Source organism: Lepisosteus platostomus, chromosome 27, assembly GCF_059453375.1.
Source record: "Lepisosteus platostomus isolate fLepPlt1 chromosome 27, fLepPlt1.hap1, whole genome shotgun sequence".
Lineage (NCBI taxonomy): Eukaryota > Metazoa > Chordata > Actinopteri > Semionotiformes > Lepisosteidae > Lepisosteus > Lepisosteus platostomus.
In genome coordinates, this window is record NC_142637.1 from 9,810,702 (window position 1) to 9,829,668 (window position 18,967).

At 46.9% G+C, this 18,967-nt stretch overlaps 1 protein-coding gene and 1 long non-coding RNA gene across 4 annotated transcripts; one reads left to right on the plus strand and one right to left on the minus strand.

Annotated features, from left to right (window-relative positions):
• Positions 1-930: 930 nt before the first annotated feature.
• Positions 931-14,313, plus strand: scamp4 (secretory carrier membrane protein 4). Of its 3 annotated transcripts, none has more exons than XM_088622006.1 (7): positions 931-1,215; positions 3,170-3,253; positions 3,464-3,592; positions 4,079-4,235; positions 10,417-10,518; positions 11,577-11,694; positions 12,399-14,313. In XM_088622006.1, the coding sequence occupies exons 2-7, from the start codon at positions 3,247-3,249 to the stop codon at positions 12,576-12,578; spliced, it is 693 nt and encodes a 230-aa protein (XP_088478132.1). In that variant the 5' UTR covers positions 931-1,215; positions 3,170-3,246; the 3' UTR covers positions 12,579-14,313. The 3 variants fall into 3 exon arrangements, with proteins under 3 accessions (XP_088478132.1, XP_088478131.1, XP_088478134.1); XM_088622005.1 differs by having other exon boundaries at positions 932-1,215; positions 3,208-3,253; XM_088622008.1 differs by having other exon boundaries at positions 934-1,016; positions 3,208-3,253.
• LOC148639323 (uncharacterized) lies at positions 11,028-15,688 on the minus strand. Its single transcript, XR_015930816.1, has 2 exons — positions 12,902-15,688; positions 11,028-12,846 (listed from the first exon to the last, which is right to left on the minus strand). It is a non-coding gene; the product is annotated as an uncharacterized LOC148639323 (long non-coding RNA).
• Between the last annotated feature and the right edge of the window lie 3,279 nt (positions 15,689-18,967).

Here is an 18,967-nt window from a genome sequence, read left to right on the forward strand (position 1 = left end):
TTATTCTGTTTAAGCAGCACACGAGGACAGATTGTTCAGGGGGAGGGTCAGGGACTGGGATGAGCCTGATGAAATACTGCAGACTGCCCGTTTAAACCTAGCAGCCCTCTCACTGAAATAACCCAATGTGATACACTACCAGGCACACAAGGGAGCACACCCTAACCTTTCCCTGTGTTGTCGGTCTTGCACACACACAGTTACTTAGAAGTAAATATTGCAGGAAAGGGCTGACAAATCAGCCTTTATGACCCAAACAGGTTGGATCTGCTCACTGGCCCCACTCAGTCTGATGAGGCAGAGCGGAGAGCAGCAGAGTTCTGCGCTGTTCCTAACGGGGCCGACATTGGAAACAAACTCCAGGAAAACAATTGCAAGAAGAACACAGACATCTCCTACAGTACTGATCTTCCAGCTGGGTGTCCGCCCTGCGGGCTTGAGCGGGTGAGGCATCGTCTCAGCTCTCAGAGCCGCGGAGTCTGTCTCCCTCTCTCCCTGCGTGTGTCCGACAGCCCCTGCCTCGCAGCCGCATCGCAGATTTTAAAACCAGGCACCCCTAATGCCAATTGTTAACCGATATCCCAATAACATGTAGCTTTAATGAATTTATAGCATTTTCTTTTGAGATGCAGTTAACAAGTGTTGACATTTAACACAACGACATTTTTAATTGCATTTCAAGTTGAGGGGTGACTGGATAAAGCACCTTTTTCAGGTGCAAAGAGGCTAAAAGCCTTGTGCTGTGCGGAGCAGGAACTTGCGCGGGTTATGCCAGTTAGGGTTTGTTTGTCGGGAACGAATCCAGACTCATCGCAAGATAATCACTTGTCCAAAGTCACACGTCCCCGGACTCGCCCTCTCTCACTGCACCCTGGGACCTGTAGTCCCACACAGCATCACTCTCCACACACATCGCCCCTACCTTTGACTACATCTCCCGGGGCTCACCGCGCCAGTTTCCTGGATTCCGCGGGGCTGGACTGTGCTCATCCAAAACTGTATTTAGCGGTTTTAAGGTATTAATAACACCATAACGTTATTTATCACGAAGCTGTTACGTTAATGTGCTGAGCGCTGCATAGATCTTGCGCCGTTAGCCTGTGTTTTATCAGTAACCTCTGGAAGAAAATAAACTTTATACAGACTAACAGATTGTGTGAACCATAGCAGTTACTGTACTGAGCTCAGCGGTGCCGGCGATCACTGTAAAACGAGGTACGTCTTCACGGTCCTGTGTGTTATTTACCAGTGAAACACCAGTCTATTTCATAGCTCTTCATTCTGTATGGATCTCTTTACCTGGTTCGTATTTTTTAAACTCAGAATTTATTTACAGTGGGTAATGGTGACATACTGTACGTGCTGTCTGTACGTAACGATTTGTACTGGACTCTCTACTGGACCTCTACCTAACCCGGCCAGTACCGGTCCTGATCTAACTGACCACAATTCATAGGATAATATTTCTGTATTGATTTTTTATTAATTTCTTAAAAGATGACTGGCGCTTCTAGCCTTGTTCTCTTATGTCTGCGATGATCTTTTCATTTACAACTTTTATTCTAACACATATTGAACCAGCCTCCCTTACTGTAACGTGACTGTCTTGTTCATTCCTGTTGTAGACCCTATTGTAACAGGACTGTCCTACTGCACTGGGACTGTAGCCCCTATTGTAACAGGACTGTCCTACTGCACTGGGGCTGTAGCCCCTATTGTGACAGGACTGTCTTACTGGACTGGGACTGTCCTACTGCACTGGGACTGTAGCCCCTAGTGTAACAGACTGTCCTACTGTACTGGGACTGTAGCCCCTATCGTAACAGGACTGTCCTACTGCACTGGGACTGTAGCCCCTATTGTAACAGGACTGTCCTACTGTACTGGGACTGTAGCCCCTAGTGTAACAGACTGTTGTACTGTACTGGGACTGTAGCTCCTATTGTAACAGGACTGTCCTACTGTACTGGGACTGTAGCTCCTATTGTAACAGGACTGTCCTACTGCACTGGGACCGTAGCTCATATTGTAACAGGACTGTCCTACTGTACTGGGACTGTATCCCCTATTGTAACAGGACTGTCTTACTGCACTGGGACTGTAGCCCCTATTGTAACAGGACTGTCCTACTGTACTGGGACTGTAGCTCCTATTGTAACAGGACTGTCCTACTGCACTGGGACCGTAGCTCCTATTGTAACAGGACTGTCCTACTGTACTGGGACTGTAGCCCCTATTGTAACAGGACTGTCCTACTGCACTGGGACCGTAGCTCCTATTGTAACAGGACTGTCCTACTGTACTGGGACTGTATCCCCTATTGTAACAGGACTGTCTTACTGTACTGGGACTGTATCCCCTATTGTAACAGACTGTCCTACTGTACTGGGACTGTAGCCCCTATTGTAACAGGACTGTCCTACTGTACTGGGACCGTAGCCCCTATTGTAACAGGACTGTCCTACTGTACTGGGACTGTAGCCCCTATTGTAACAGGACTGTCCTACTGTGCTGGGACTGTAGCCCCTAGTGTAACAGACTGTCCTACTGTACTGGGACTGTAGCCCCTATTGTAACAGGACTGTTCTACTGTACTGGGACTGTAGCCCCTATTGTAACAGGACTGTCCTACTGCACTGGGACCGTAGCTTCTATTGTAACATGACTGTCCTACTGTACTGGGACTGTAGCCTCTATTGTAACAGGACTGTCCTACTGTACTGGGACTGTAGCTTCTATTGTAACAGGACTGTCCTACTGTACTGGGACTGTAGCCCCTATTGTAACAGGACTGTTCTACTGTACTGGGACTGTAGCCCCTATTGTAACAGGACTGTTCTGCTGTACTGGGACTGTAGCTTCTATTGTAACAGGACTGTCCTACTGTACTGGGACTGTAGCCCCTATTGTAACAGGACTGTCCTACTGTACTGGGACTGTAGCCCCTATTGTAACAGGACTGTCCTACTGTACTGGGACTGTAGCCCCTATTGTAACAGGACTGTCCTACTGTACTGGGACTGTAGCCTCTATTGTAACAGGACTGTCCTACTGTGCTGGGACTGTAGCCCCTATTGTAACAGGACTATCACATTGTAGTGCTGGACTGACAGTACAGTGGTGGGAGTAAGGAACTCTACCGTTGAAGGATGCTGTATATAATTTGCAGTCTGACTACTGGGTTGCTGTGTGTCTGTTATTCCACAGTGGGAGCAGAGAGAGGAGAAACAAACTGTGGTGCCTAACATGACAGGTGAGTCCTCTATCGTTAGGCTCATGAGCTTTAGTTAACAGGCAGAGTTTGCAACTCACCTTTATGCTTGTGGCTCTTGGCAACTCTTTAAAGCCTTTTGATTGCTGCTTTGTGTGCTGGAAGTGTTGTGGCTTCGTTGTGCCCAGGAAAATCAGGGTGTCAGCTGGGGCCGTGGGGTTCAGTGTGATCCTTCTCATTCATCTCTTTCAGATCGGGCGAACAATTTCCCTCCTCTGCCCCGCTTCATCCCCCTGAAGCCGTGTTTCTATCAGGACATTGAGGAGGAGATTCCAGCACAGCACCACCTGCTGGTCCGCAGGGTGTACTACCTCTGGATCTGTGAGTCGCTGCTCACGGAGTGTGTCAGCTTGCAAGTGTGCTGCAGTCTCTGTGTGTCTGTCTGTGTGTCTTAGTCTACTTGTGTGTCTGTGTACTTGTTTGTGTTTGTGGGTGTTGGTTGTCTCTGTGTATTAGTGTTATAGTGCGTGTCTCTGTCTGCGTCTGTGTACTGGTGTGTCTGTGTACGTGTCTATATAATAGTGTGCCTATTTATTTGTGTATCTGTGTTGGTAAGTGTATTAGTGTGTGAGTCTCAGTGTACTAGTGTGTCAGTGTGGTAGTGTGTGTCAGTGTGTGTATTGCTGTTTGTTAGTGTACTAGTGTGTGTGTCAGTGTGTGTATTGCTGTATGTCAGTGTGTGTATTGCTGTGTGTTAGTGTACTAGTGTGTGTGTCAGTGTGTGTATTGCTGTATGTCAGTGTGTGTATTGTTGTGTGTTAGTATACTAGTGTGTGTGTCAGTGTACAAGCGCTTCTCTCTCCCCAGTGTACTCAGCCACCCTGGTGGTGAACGTGGTGGCCTGTGTGGCCTGGTGGGCAGGAGGGGGTAATGGTGCCAACTTTGGGCTGTCGCTGGTCTGGCTGCTGCTCTTCAGCCCCTGCAGCTATGTGTGCTGGTTCCGCCCCCTGTACAAGGCCTTTCGGTGAGTCTGCACACCCTCACGCACTCCTGACCCACTCCTGACACACCCTCACGCACTCCTGACACACCCTTGCTTACTTCTGACACACCCTTGCTCACTCCTCACACACCCTCTAACCCTCACACACTCCTGACACCCCCTCATGCACTCCTGACACCAACTCTCACCCTCACGCACTCCTGACACCCCCTCTCACCCTCACGCACTCCTGGCACCCTCTCACACCCTCACGCACTCCTGACACACCCTCTCACCCTCACGCACTCCTGGCACCCTCTCACACCCTCACGCACTCCTGACACACCCTCTCACACCCTCACGCACTCCTGACACCCTCTCACCCTCGCTCACTCCTTACATGCCCTCACTCACTCCTCACACACCCTCTCACCCTTACACACTCCTCACACACCCTCTCACCCTCACACTCCTCACACACCCTCTCACCCTCGCTCACTCCTTACATGCCCTCACTCACTCCTCACACACCCTCTCACCCTCACACACTCCTCACACACCCTCTCACCCTCGCTCATTCCTCACACACCCTCTCACCCTCACACACTCATGACACACCCTCTCACCCTCATGCACTCCTGACACCCCCTCGCTCACTCCTCACACACCCTCTAACTCTCGCACACTCCTCACACACTCCTGACACACCCTCTCACCCTCACTCACTCCTGACACACCCTCACGCACTCCTGACACACCCTCTCACCCTCGCTCATTCCTGACACACCCTCTCACCCTCGCTCACTCCTCACGTACCCTCTCACCCTCGCTCACTCCTGACACCCCCTCTCACCCTCACGCACTCCTGGCACCCTCTCACACCCTCACGCACTCCTGACACACCCTCTCAGCCTCGCTCACTCCTCACACACCCTCTCACCCTCGCTCACTCCTGACACACCCTCATTCACTCCTGACACACCCTCTCACCCTCGCTCACTCCTCACACACCCTCTCACCCTAGCCTTCACTCACTCCTCACACCCTCTCACTGACTCCTGACACACCCTCTCACCCTCCTCACACACTCCTGACACACCCTCTCACCCTAGCTCACTCCTGACACCCCCTCGCTCACTCCTGACACACCCTCTCACTCTCTCACACTCCTGACACACCCTCATGCACTCCTGACACACCCTCACTCACTCCTCACACACCCTCTCACACCCTCATGCACTCCTGACACACCCTCACGCACCCCTGACACACGCACACGCCCCCGCTCACTCCTCACACACCCTCTCACTCTCTCACACTCCTGACACACCCTCATGCACTCCTGACAGACCCTCACTCACTCCTCACACACCCTCTCACACCCTCATGCACTCCTGACACACCGTCTCACCCTCGCTCACTCCTGACACACCCTCATGCACCCCTGACACACGCGCACACCCTCGCTCACTCCTGACACACCCTCTCACTCTCTCACACTCCTGACACACCCTCATGCACTCCTGACACACCCTCACTCACTCCTCACACACCCTCTCACATCCTCATGCACTCCTGACACACTGTCTCACCCTCGCTCACTCCTGACACACCCTCACGCACCCCTGACACACGCACACACCCTCGCTCACTCCTGACACACCCTCTCACTCTCTCACACTCCTGACACACCCTCATGCACTCCTGACACACCCTCACTCACTCCTCACACACCCTCTCACATCCTCATGCACTCCTGACACACCGTCTCACCCTCGCTCACTCCTGACACACCCTCTCACTCGTTCGCACTCCTCACACACCCTCTCACCCTCGCTCACTCCTCACACACCCACACACTCCTCACCAGGGCCGGCACGTGCCATTCTTCCTCTCTAGGTGAAACACAATTGTGCTGCCCCTCCCCTCAGTGAGCTGTGGGACCAGGGTAGTGTATTATTTGCATTGGGATGTGTTAACAAACAACACCACAAAACCTTTACAGAAAACCTTATATCAATGAAAATTGAAAACTGGAGCATCACAAAACTGTTTTCAGAACTGAAAAGCACCATTGCAATCAATTGCAAGAAAACTTTTTTATCAGAAGATGCACTTTAGCATACGTGTGTCAATAAGTAATCAATAAGCCAGCAAAACATGACCACAAAAGCAAAAACCAGCAAAAAAAGAATATATCCCATGTTTTTCTTTGGAGCCTCCGTGAAGTCTCTGTAAGAGCAACTGTATATCCACAAGAGGCTAGCCTGACTCATCTAAAGACCTGGAGGAAACTGAAATGTATTGGCTATTGCAATTGCATTTTGAATCTGCCCACTTCGAAAGAGCTGATCTAATTGGTCGAAATCGCTGTCATTCATCATATTTTCAGCCAAACGCTCATGTCCATAATATCAATCCCCAACTCACCACGTTTCATGATCAGAACGTCAGTCATGCCGGCTCCTGTATTATCTGTCAGCTCTGTGAATTCTAAGAAATGCTCTCTAATCTTCACGCTGCTTTCCTGTGTTGAAACAAGACGCACGATCATTGTCATCTGTTTGATTCTACTCACGTCGGCGGTACAATCTAAAATTATTGAGTAGTACGTAGCTGACTTGAGCATCGTCAGAGTTTCATGCTGACTCTGGGCTGCTTGTATTGCTATTATTTCATTTGGAATTCCTTTACCCAAGTAGTGACCATGCGTTTCTTTAGAAGTTACTCATGTGTTCAGCCAACATTATCAAAAAGGCCAATGGTCTCTATAAGTTTCAGGAAATTGCCATTTAATGCTCAAGCAGTCTATAGCCAGTAGCCATATCACTCTGCAACTCACAGCTGGCCGCCCACTGAAGCCCAGTAGGTGTGAGCCTGACCAGTACCTGGATGTGAGACTCCAGGGAAAAACTAAGGTTGCTCCTGGAAGAGGTGTTAGTGGGGCCAGCAGGGGGCGCTCACCCTGCGGTCCATGTGGGTCCTAATGCCCCAGTATAGTGACGGGGACACTATTCTGTAAACAGGCACCGTCCTTCGGATGAGATGTAAAACCGAGGTCCTGACTCTCTGTGGTCATAAAAAATCCCAGGGCGTTTCTCAAAAAGAGTAGGGGTGTTACCCCGGTGTCCTGGCCAAATTTCCCCCTGGCCTTTACCAGTCAAGGCCTCCTAATAATCCCCTCTCTGAACTGGCTTCATCACTCTGCTCTCCCCCCCACTGAGAGCTGGTGTGTGGGGAGCAGGTGGGGCTGCACACTGGTGGTGAAGGGGATCCCCATTACCTGTAAAGTGGTTTGAGTGGAGTGTCCAGAAAAGCAATTATTATTAATTATTATTATCCATGCTACCACAGAATGCTATATTTTGCATGGCCATTACTAGGCTTACCTAACATCACAACACTAGCCGCCAGTGCATTGTCTCGGCTAATATTTTACGTTAATTTTGCGCGTCTACAGTGTTTTGAGATGCCTTGTGTCCAGCTCTTTTCATTTATTAAACCATTCTATGTGCTCATTCGACTTTTCGTGAGTGCGTGACAACAAAAGCAAAAGGTAACATCCTTGCTAACCCAATAAATGAGCCATGGCCTCTCCAGTGTCTCCCCATTTTTTAAAGTCCGACTATAAGGACACGCGGATAATGTTCTGTGCCCGCTGTCCCTGGGAAATTGATTCTTCTGACCTGATGCGGTCCCCTCAGAATGTCTCGAAGTCCTTGGTTAATTGTTGTCGGCCACTTACCGGGATCATTCAAAATGTCCTCAGCTTGTAACATTAGCGGCTGATGAGTCTCTCTTTTGGACGAGATGCAGCTATCCTTGGAAGCAGAACCCTGCTTGTAACAGAGCTAAGTTGCTATCTGAATCAGTGATCTGATGACTTGATGTTGGCGGATTATCATCCTTACTAACGGAGTCTGATTCTTAGGCAGTGTATTTTAAGAATGAGCCTTTCTGTTTTTGGAGTGCCTGCTCTTTGAACAGTCTCCTCTTTTTCTATTTGCAGCCCCTCACGCACTCCTCACACACTCCTCACACACTCCTCACACACTCCTCACACACTCCTCATGCAACTCCTCACGCACCCCTCACGCACTCCTCACACACACCCTCACACACCCCCTCACGCACTCCTCACGCACTCCTCACGCATTCCTCACGCACTCCTCACACACCCCCTCACACACCCCCTCACACACCCCTCACACACCTCCTCACACACCCCCTCACGCACTCCTCACACACCCCCTCACTCACTCCTCATACACCCACACACCCCCTCACGGACTCCTCATACACCCACACACTCCCTCACACACTCCTCACACACTCCTCACACACTCCTCACGCACTCCTCACGCACTCCTCACAGACCCCCTCACACACCCCCTCACGCACTCCTCATACACCCACACACCCCCTCACGCACTCCTCATACACCCACACACCCCCTCACACACTCCTCACACACCCCCTCACGCACTCCTCACGCACTCCTCACAGACCCCCTCACACACCCCCTCACGCACTCCTCATACACCCACACACCCCCTCACGCACTCCTCATACACCCACACACCCCCTCACACACTCCTCACACACCCCCTCACACACCCCCTCACGCACTCCTCACGCACTCCTCACGCACTCCTTACACACTCCTCACACACCCCCTCACACACCCCCTCACGCACTCCTCATACACCCACACACCCCCTCACGCACTCCTCATACACCCTCACACCCCCTCACGCACTCCTCACACCCCCTCATGCACTCCTGACACAACTCTTCACGCACCTCACACACCCCCTCACACACTCCTCACACCCCCCCTCACGCAACCTCTCACACACTCCTCACACAACCCCTCACACACTCTTCACGCACTCCTCACACACCCCCTCATGCACTCCTGACACACTCCTCACACACCCCCTCATGCACTCCTGACACAACCCCTCACGCACCCCTCACGCACTCCTCACACACCCCCTCACGCACTCCTCACGCACTCCTCACACACTCCTCACGCACTCCTCACACACCCCCTCACTCACTCCTCATACACCCACACACCCCCTCACGCACTCCTCATACACCCACACACCCCCTCACACACTCCTCACACACTCCTCACACACCCCCTCACGCACTCCTCACGCACTCCTCACAGACCCCCTCACACACCCCCTCACGCACTCCTCATACACCCACACACCCCCTCACGCACTCCTCATACACCCACACACCCCCTCACACACTCCTCACACACCCCCTCACGCACTCCTCACGCACTCCTCACGCACTCCTCACGCACTCCTCACGCACCCCCTCACACACCCCCTCACGCACTCCTCATACACCCACTTACCCCCTCACGCACTCCTCATACACCCTCACACCCCCTCACGCACTCCTCACACCCCCTCATGCACTCCTGACACAACTCTTCACGCAACCTCTCACACACTCCTCACACAACCCCTCACACACTCTTCACGCACTCCTCACACACCCCCTCATGCACTCCTGACACACTCCTCACACACCCCCTCATGCACTCCTGACACAACCCCTCACGCACCCCTCACGCACTCCTCACACACCCCCTCACGCACTCCTCACACACTCCTCACACACCCCCTCACGCACTCCTCACACACTCCTCACGCACTCCTCACACACTCCTCACACACCCCCTCACACACCCCCTCACACACTCCTCACACACTCCTCACGCACTCCTCACGCACTCCTCACACACTCCTCACACACTCCTCACGCACTCCTCACACACCCCCTCACACACTCCTCACACACTCCTCAAGCACCCCTCACACACCCCTCACATACTCCTCACACACTCCTCACGCACCCACACACCCCCTCATGCACTCCTGACACATCCCCTCACACACTCCTTGCACACTCACACACTCCCTCACACACCCCCTCATGCACTCCTGACACACCCCCTCACACACTCCTTGCACACTCACACACTCCTCACACACTCCCTCACACCCCCCCCTCACGCACTGCTCACACACCCAAACACTCATGCACTCCCTCTCACACTCCTGACACGCTCACACCCTCTTGACACCCTTGCACACTCCAGACACACCCCCTCACACACTCCTGACACACTTGACCCACCTGCTCACAGGCCTGCAAACTGCAGGAGTGAGTCTGACCCTCCTCTCTCCTCTCTCAGGGCTGACAGCTCCTTCAACTTCATGGCCTTCTTCTTTGTGTTTGCGGCGCAGTTTATCCTCACTGTCATCCAGGCCATTGGCATCTCGGGCTGGGGTGCCTGGTGAGTGCGCGTGTCTGTCAGGTTACAGGGGGCAAAATGAAAAACTGGCTACACACCCCTGTTTCACTCCCCTGCCCTCCTCTCTCCAACACTTGGGCCTCCTCTCTTACAGCCCACCCCCCATTACCCTCTTCTCCCTCCCCTCCAAACCCCCCTTTCCTCCAAACTCCCCCTCTCCTCCCTCTATACTGCTTCTCCTCCAAACCCCCCTCTCCTCCCTCCATACCCCCTCTCTTCCAAACACCCCTCCTCCCTCTATACCCCCTTTCCTCCAAACTCCCCCTCTCCTCCAAACCCCCCCTCCTCCCTCTATACCCCCTCTCCTCCAAACCCCCCCTCCTCCCTCTATACCCCTCTCGTCCAAACTCCCCCTCTCCTCCCTCTATACCCCTCTCGTCCAAACTCCCCCCCTCCTCCCTCTATACCCCCTCTCCTCCAAACTCCCCCTCTCCACCTTGACGAACATTTTCATCATAATTTTTCTTGACTAAATTAACACTGGATTCATATGATGTTTCTGTATAATAATATTTTATTATAAACCCTTTATTGCACTCATATTTCTTGTATTTGATATTTGACCTTTCTGGGGATTGATACACTTTAGATTGTGCAGCAAAGACCTGTGCTTTTTACAGAATCTTATCAGATGTGTTAAATATTTTATTAGAAATACATTTTATTATACCAGTAAATTAAACTGCTTGGTTAAAGTGTGACTAAAACTAATTCTGTTTTTCGTGAAGAAAGAAAACACAAGGTTTCGGCTTCAAGGTTTTCTTTCTTCTGCAGGGAATAAACCTCTTACTTGTTCCTTTGCAGCCTACGCATGCTGACGCAGCTCCCCACCTGAACTAATTCTGTTTTAGTCAACTAAAGTAAGATTAATTATAGTCAGATAAATTAAATTTATGAGATAAATGTAGTCGATGGGACTAAATTAAAAATGAGTGAATACAAGGTGACTAGGACTACTAGACTTGACTAAGACTATGACTAAATCAAAAACTGGTGAATAAATGAACACTGCTCCTTATCGACTCTGTCTCTCCCTGTAGTGGCTGGCTGTCAGCAGTGCTGTTTTTCAGCTCAAATGTCGGCTCGGCCGTGGTGATGCTGATGTCGGCGATCCTCTTCACTGTGGTGGCGTTGCTGATGAGTGTGGCTCTGATCCGGGTGAGTGCAGTCCTGTGAGCGACGGCATCACCTCTGGGTCCCCAGTCAAGGACTCTTGTGCTGGTTTCTAGGTATTAAACACAGCTGCCTGCAGGAGGGGTGTATCCTTGTGTAATGCTCGGAACTAAGAGAGAAGAGTGAAACAGGCGTCACTGAGTGTATCCTTGGAGATAATGGGGAATTAGGGCTTTGTTTTAATTCAACACCAGGCACCAAAGTGAGCATTCACAAACACAGAATATGAAAGTGACGTCAAATAAAGGCAACAGTGGGGGGAAAAAGCTGGAAATCATTGTCCTGCTCTGTGAGAAGGAGCGCAGCTAGTGTTGGGGCTCTTGTCCAAGTCGGATTTGTGCTGAGAATGCTCCGCAGGCCTGCTGTAGTCACTGTGGGACTCCCCCTGCGCCTGGCCAGAGTCGCACTGTTCACTGACTGTGACAGAAACTCCAGGCAGCACACGGGCCACCCGATCAGCACTTTACTTGGATAATTATTGAGTGTTTCATTGGGAATTAGAGTGTTTACTTGATTGTTATTGTTTGATTAATTAATAGTGTTAATTGGTTAATTATTGAGTATTAAAATGTTTAATTACTGAGTGTTAATTGGTTAATTCTGGAGTATTCATTGGTTCATTCTCGAGTGTTAATTGGTTACTTCTTGAGTGTAGACTCGTCAGTTAGCTGCTCTCTCTCTGGCTGCAGGTACACCGGCTGTACCGCGGAGGAGGGGGCAGCTTGCAGCGAGCGCAGGAGGAGTGGAGCAGTGGGGCGTGGAAGAATGCCCCTGTGCGCGACGCAGGATTCCACGCCATTTCGGGCAGCGGCCCCAGCCTGCCAGAATACCCCACCGTGCCCAGCTACCCTGACAACAGCCAATGGTGATCCACTAAGTGGCCACCAGGAGGCAGCAGACAGGGCTTCTGCTGCCTGGTTATACAGATGTGCTGCAGGGCTCTCATTTATTAGCAACACTTGGTGCAGCTGGATGTTTCATGCTTCTGACTTTATTTTGAGTAAATGTGCTTAGACAGACTTGAGGTTTACATAGGTTCCAGAATATTTGCCTTTTTGCTTCACCAGTGTAGTACACGAGTCCTACAGCACATCAGACTGCTGTGCCCTTGGAGTGTGATTGACGCCACTGTAAAACCTGGAGTGGATTATACTGCTGTGCACTTGGAGTGTGATTGACACCACTGTAAAACCTGGAGTGGATTATGGTGCTGTGGACTGAGAATGTGACTGACAACACTAAAAAGCCTGGAGTGGATCAGACTTCTGTGCACTAGATCTGACTGGTTTCAGTCCTTTTGGGTTTGGTAGTTGTCAGGGCCCAAGCATTTTAGATGTGGTGTTCCATATTAAGTAGCGTAATGAGTTTGTTATTGTTATACTTTCCTGAATTTTGTTACATGAGCAGCCCTGCACTGATTATCAGGTTTGTGCTCTGCAGAAGCCAAGGGGGAGATAGGTCATTCGTTGCAGGGCCTGACGCAGATGCTGCTGCAGGAGGCGATGAAAGAACAGTTCGACTGCAAGCTCACCTGTTGCTAGCTGAGCTACCCTGTTTGCTCCTGCAGCAGCAGCGCTGCTCTGCCAGTACAGGCTGGGCTCCGCTGTAAGAATGTCAACTCCCCAGGTCCGCACAGCAGAGGGGTCCACTCAGACTGTTTTACCCCTAGTTGCTCTGGACCACTGGCTGGTTCTCACACTTAGCACCACCAGTTGCCATCATGGGCAAAATGTAGGAGTGTCAATTACACTTCCATTGATAGTGGTTGGTCCAGTCCAGGTTTTCCCAGATACAGTGCACATAAGCCAACTCCAGCAGGCACGGGATTGTTCATGCTTGTGGCCTTAATTCGGGGAAACCTGTCGGGAGAGAAGTGGCGTTAAAGAACATCAGCACAGTCTGCAGGTCCCTGCAGCTGGTGAAAGCTGGAGTGGCAGACTGATGTCTGTATACCTGGGACTTTCTCTGCACTGTCCCTCACTCCTCACTCCACGCGCCAGGCGCCAGGTGAGGACACCCATGAATCCCACGCCCTGCCTGGGGAAGACTGTCTGAGGGGTGTGAGTCAGGGGGGCTCCCCTGTCTCAGACTCCAAGACCCCCCGATGTGGGTCTGCTTGCTGAGCCTTAACAATCAACCCTCTCTCTCTGCACACCACAATCTCATCTGTCAGCACAAGCTGCAGGCCTGTCTCAGCAGTGGCTGCGCTTGTGGGGACATGCCTTACTGCCCCCCTCTCTGTGTGGGTCACTTTCATGAGGGTGCATTCTAGTGGGAGTTAAACCCTCATGTTTTATCTGATCGCTGTTGTGACGTTCCGTGGGATTTATCCCAGACATTCCTTCGTTCATCATTCCTCCTTCCTCTGTTCATCTCCAGCAGCTGGCCAGCGGTGTTGAACTCTGTTCCTTTTTTTTTTTGGTAGAACTTGTTGTTCCTGTTAATTGGATTAAAACAATGGACATGTTTATTTCTCAATATATACCCATCTTGGGATTTTTTTTTTTAAACTGAAAAATGTTCTGGTCTGGTTTGAGGGATCGGAAAACTGATCTGACTGACTTGTTTAGGGACTAAGCTCAATAAAACATTGCTGTTTCCTGACAGCATGTGTCAGTGTGTCATGAAAACGGGGGACAGTTTAAATGCATGAACTTACATCAGAAGGAGGCAAAGCTGAAGAAGGAGTGTGTTGTTGAGAAGACACACTGAAGACAATACACGATGTTTCCCTACTCACAGTCATGAGTGACTGTTTTTATTCTGAATGAGGCCTTTCATTGTTGTTTTTGCTTGCTTAGATTTTTGGTTAACTTCTTCCTACGCGCAGTCACACGTTTATGAAATAACATTTATTTAAAAAAATGTTTATTTATAAAATGCACTTTGACTTTGACCAATTGTTTCCAACAACTACAGGATCCAGAACTTCAAGCAGTCTCTCTCTTGCAGTAAGCTTTCTCACTTAATTCTGATTAAGAAGTTGTTTACAGGCAATCAGTGCATGGTGATCAGACATGGGTGGGAACTTTGGTGTGCAACTAAAGTTCTTCCTTGTCCAGAGGTACAGCCGACTACATTTGAGGAAGCACAGGTGAATGAGAGGAACTGTGAACCTCAAAACCTTGCTGAGTTTATATCGGTTGCAAATTCATTGTCTCAGGATCGGTAACATTAAAAATGTACAATAGCAAAAAAACGAAAATCTACCATTCTCTAATGAAGAACTCGTCTGAAGAAGAAACTAGAAATGACACTAAGACTACTAAGGTATACGGTAAATATTGCTCTTAAAAAAATGGAATTGGTTTTTCACATATCTAGGTTTTTGGGAGAGATCCAAGGCAGCACCAGATCACCTCACTAAAGCTATGATCTGTAAAACCGTTGTTGCAGTTGGCACTAATGTGTTGGTTGGTGGGTAGGTAGGTACTCTATAAATCCCATATGGGAGATTCACAAGGAAGATGTCATACACAGTATGGATATTGCACAGAGTAGGTAGCTATTGCACAGTTGTGAATAATAAATAAATTGCCCATTCCTCTTCCATGTATTGCACGTCTATAAACCAGATGTAGACAGAACACCAGTAAAACTGAGCACCAGTTGTTACAGAGGAATCAGGTTTCAGGTGTACAGGTATGGAGTCACAACAGGTCAGTGCTGCCCCTCCCCAGACATACCGTGGCTGGGTTGTAAGGTCTTATGGCAGTAGGCATGAATGATCTTCTGTAGCGCTCCCTGTCACACCGTGGATCAGCCTGTTGCTGAAGGTGCTCTTCATTCCCACAAGCATGTCATGGAGGGGGTGGGAGACATTGTCCATGATGGATATTAATTTGGACACCATTCTCCTCTCAGCCACCACCTCCAGAGAGTCCAGATAAGACCCAATGACAGAACTTGCCTTCTTGATGAGCTTGTTCTGCCTGTTAACATCCCCTGCTCTAATCCCAGAGCCCCAGCACACCACTAATTAGAAAATGGCACTTGCTATCTTTCAATTGAACATTTACCTTTAAATGTTTAACAATAACATTTTGCAACTCTATCCAAAACAGCTTTGTATATATACAATTAACAAACAAATGTAACAAAAATTCCTTCTCATTATTACAAAATACACGTAAGTCATCTTGCTCATGTTTAAATCTAGAACGTGTCAATTTAACAGGATAAAATCTGTGAACGATCTTAAATGAAATTTATTTTAACTTTATTTGTAAGACAGTATCTATCAGCAATTGTCCAAACTAACTTCCAATGTATATTCTTAAACATAGTATTCCAAAAGGAGATGCACGAGTTGAATGAATTGCACAAGTCCCTAATATAATTATTATTGCATTTTCTCTTTTCTATCTACTCCATCCAAAAATAAATTATCAGAGAAATCCAAAGATACTCCACTAGCCAGACTTTGTTATCATAATCAGAAAAAATATACTTTTATTTTTATTATTATTCCAACTATAATATGTATGTGGTGAAACATTATGCTTATATATGAAATTCCAACATCATAAAACTTGTTTATGAAAGTTAGATAATTTAAGAGGAATTCTATTAATATCAAAATTACATTTGAACAAAAATTCAAGATCACCTATATATTGAAAACCAACTTGGGAATCAAATTCCATATACTATTTTTGTTTATAGTATAATTTCTAATCCACTTGCTTTTAAAGATAATATTAGCAGTATAAAAATCTAAGACATTCAATCCACCGTAATTCCTAGGTTGAGTTTGAAGAGACTTTCTTATATAATGAGGTTTGTTTTTCCAAATGAAGTTATAATGTACTTTATCAAAATCATTAATAATATACTTGGGGACATCCAATGAGAGAGAAGCATATACAAAGCGAGAAAGGCCATCTGCTTTTGAAGATAAAACCCGACCTATCAGAGACAAATCTCTCATTAACCAAGACTGAAATTGCTTCTTTGTTTTGTCTAAGATAGGCTCAAAATTTAATCTATATCTTTCTTCCTGATTTTAAGAAATTATAATCCCTAAATCACCACCTTTTTTACAGGTATATTGGCAACAACATTTAACTCTGAGTCCTTAAGAGAGAATAATTCACATGTATTAATATTTAGATATAATCCCGACACTACAGAAAATGTACCTATGTCTTCTGTAAGAGAGAATAATTCACTTGTATTAATATTTAGATATAATCCTGACACTACAGAAAATGTACCTATGTCTTCTGTAAGAGAGAATAATTATCATGCATTAATATTTAGATATAATCCTGACACCACAGAAAATGTACCTATGTCTTCTGTAAAAGAGAATAATTCACATGTATTAATATTTAGATATAATCCTGACACTACAGAAAAGGTACCTATGTCTTCTGTAAGAGAGAATAATTCACATGCATTAATATTTAGATATAATCCTGACACTACAGAAAATGTACCTATGTCTTCTATTGCCTTAGCCAACTCTCTACTATCTTGAAGAAATATAGTCGTATTATCTGCAAGCTGATGATATTAATACCTTTCGTAACACTATTATTAATATAAAGAGTTAAAATTTGAGTTACTAATAAAAACAAAAAAGAGAAAGAGGGCATCCTAGTCTAATACCTCTACCAATATCAAATCTTGGAGAAGTCCCACTATGTAAGTTAACTGAACTATTACAACCATTATAAATAGTTTTAATCACATTCTGAAAATACTGACCCAAACCAAAAAATTCCAAACATTTAAAAATAAAATTATGCTCTACCGTGTCAAATGCCTTATAAAAATCAAGAAAAAGTATATAACTGTCGTCTTCTATAAGATCACTATAGTCTATGAAATCCAAGATTAGACGAATATTATTGTATATGTCTACCTTTCATAAACCCAGATTGTGTCTCATCAATAATCTGATCTAAACCTTTTATTCAATAGTGTTATGGGCCTCCAATCTTCTAAGATTAAATTGTCCTTAATGGGTTTGGGAATAAGAGAAACTCCCTGTATTTAAAGAGGGGGGCATTTCTTCCTTTTGTATAGATTCATTAAAAACATCAAATTAAAAAAAACGGTCAATTTATCTTGAAAAAACTTATGAAATTCCCTGCTTAACCCATCATTCACAGGGGCTTTATTATCTTTTAATTTATTAATATTAATCTTAACTTCATTTTTTGTAATCTGTTGATCACAATAAGATCAAAATGCCTCATCTATACGTTTCTTACAGAAGATAAAAAGGCATCTCTTTTGAGGTTCTCCCTGTAGGGTGGAATGGTGGCTCTGTGGCTATGGATCTGCGCCTGTGGCTTGAAGGTTGCTGGTTCAAATCCTGCAGCTGGCAGAGGAATCCTACTCTGTTGGGCTCCTGAGCAAGGCCCTTAACCCCAACTGCTCCAGGGGCGCTGTATGATGGCTGACCCTGTGCTCTGACCCCAGGCTCTCTCCCTGTCTGTGTCTCATGGAGAGCAAGCTGGGTATGTGAAAAGATAATTCCTAATGCAAGAAATTGTAAAGGGTTAATAAAGTGATATTATTATTTCTTGCCGAATATCATTTTTTGTACAAATCAGTAACGTAAAAGGCTATGTCTCTAGGATTATCTGAAATAGTACCATTAATATTTATTTTTTTGGTCGAATTAAACTCAGATTTATTTTTCTAAATTATAAAAATATTTAGATTTTTCTCCTTCTTCCAGCCATTTTCATCTTGATCTTACAAACACACCTCCTGCTTTCTCTTCATAAATCTGGTCTAACTGAAGCAAATCTAGTAAATCCTGAACTTCCTGATTATAATTTGCAGTTAAAGCTAGATCAATTATATCTTTAATAATAGTATCTTCTTTAATTCTTTTAGAATGAACTAATCTTTTACTTCTTTTAATTGCAAGTTCTTATTTTGAACTTCATAAATTCCCAATTCTTAGAAAATGATTTATCCCTTAGAGCGTAACTCTAATAATTAGAGTAGCATCCTAAACAAATTTTTCATCACCCAAGAGATTCTTATTAAACTTCCAATAATTTGAGTTTTTAGGTTTCAAAGGGCCAGACGTACAAATCGATAAAAAGATCCCTTTGTGATCAGTCAAAACTGCTGGACTCATATTAATATCAATAGTAAGACTTTCTAATTCTAAGTCAACCACAGATCAAATCTTGATTGTTTTGAAAATGAAAATCACGATTCCACCATGAAAATTGTCTTACTCCCAGATTCAGACATCTCCAAATATCAATTACCCCAAAATCCACACACA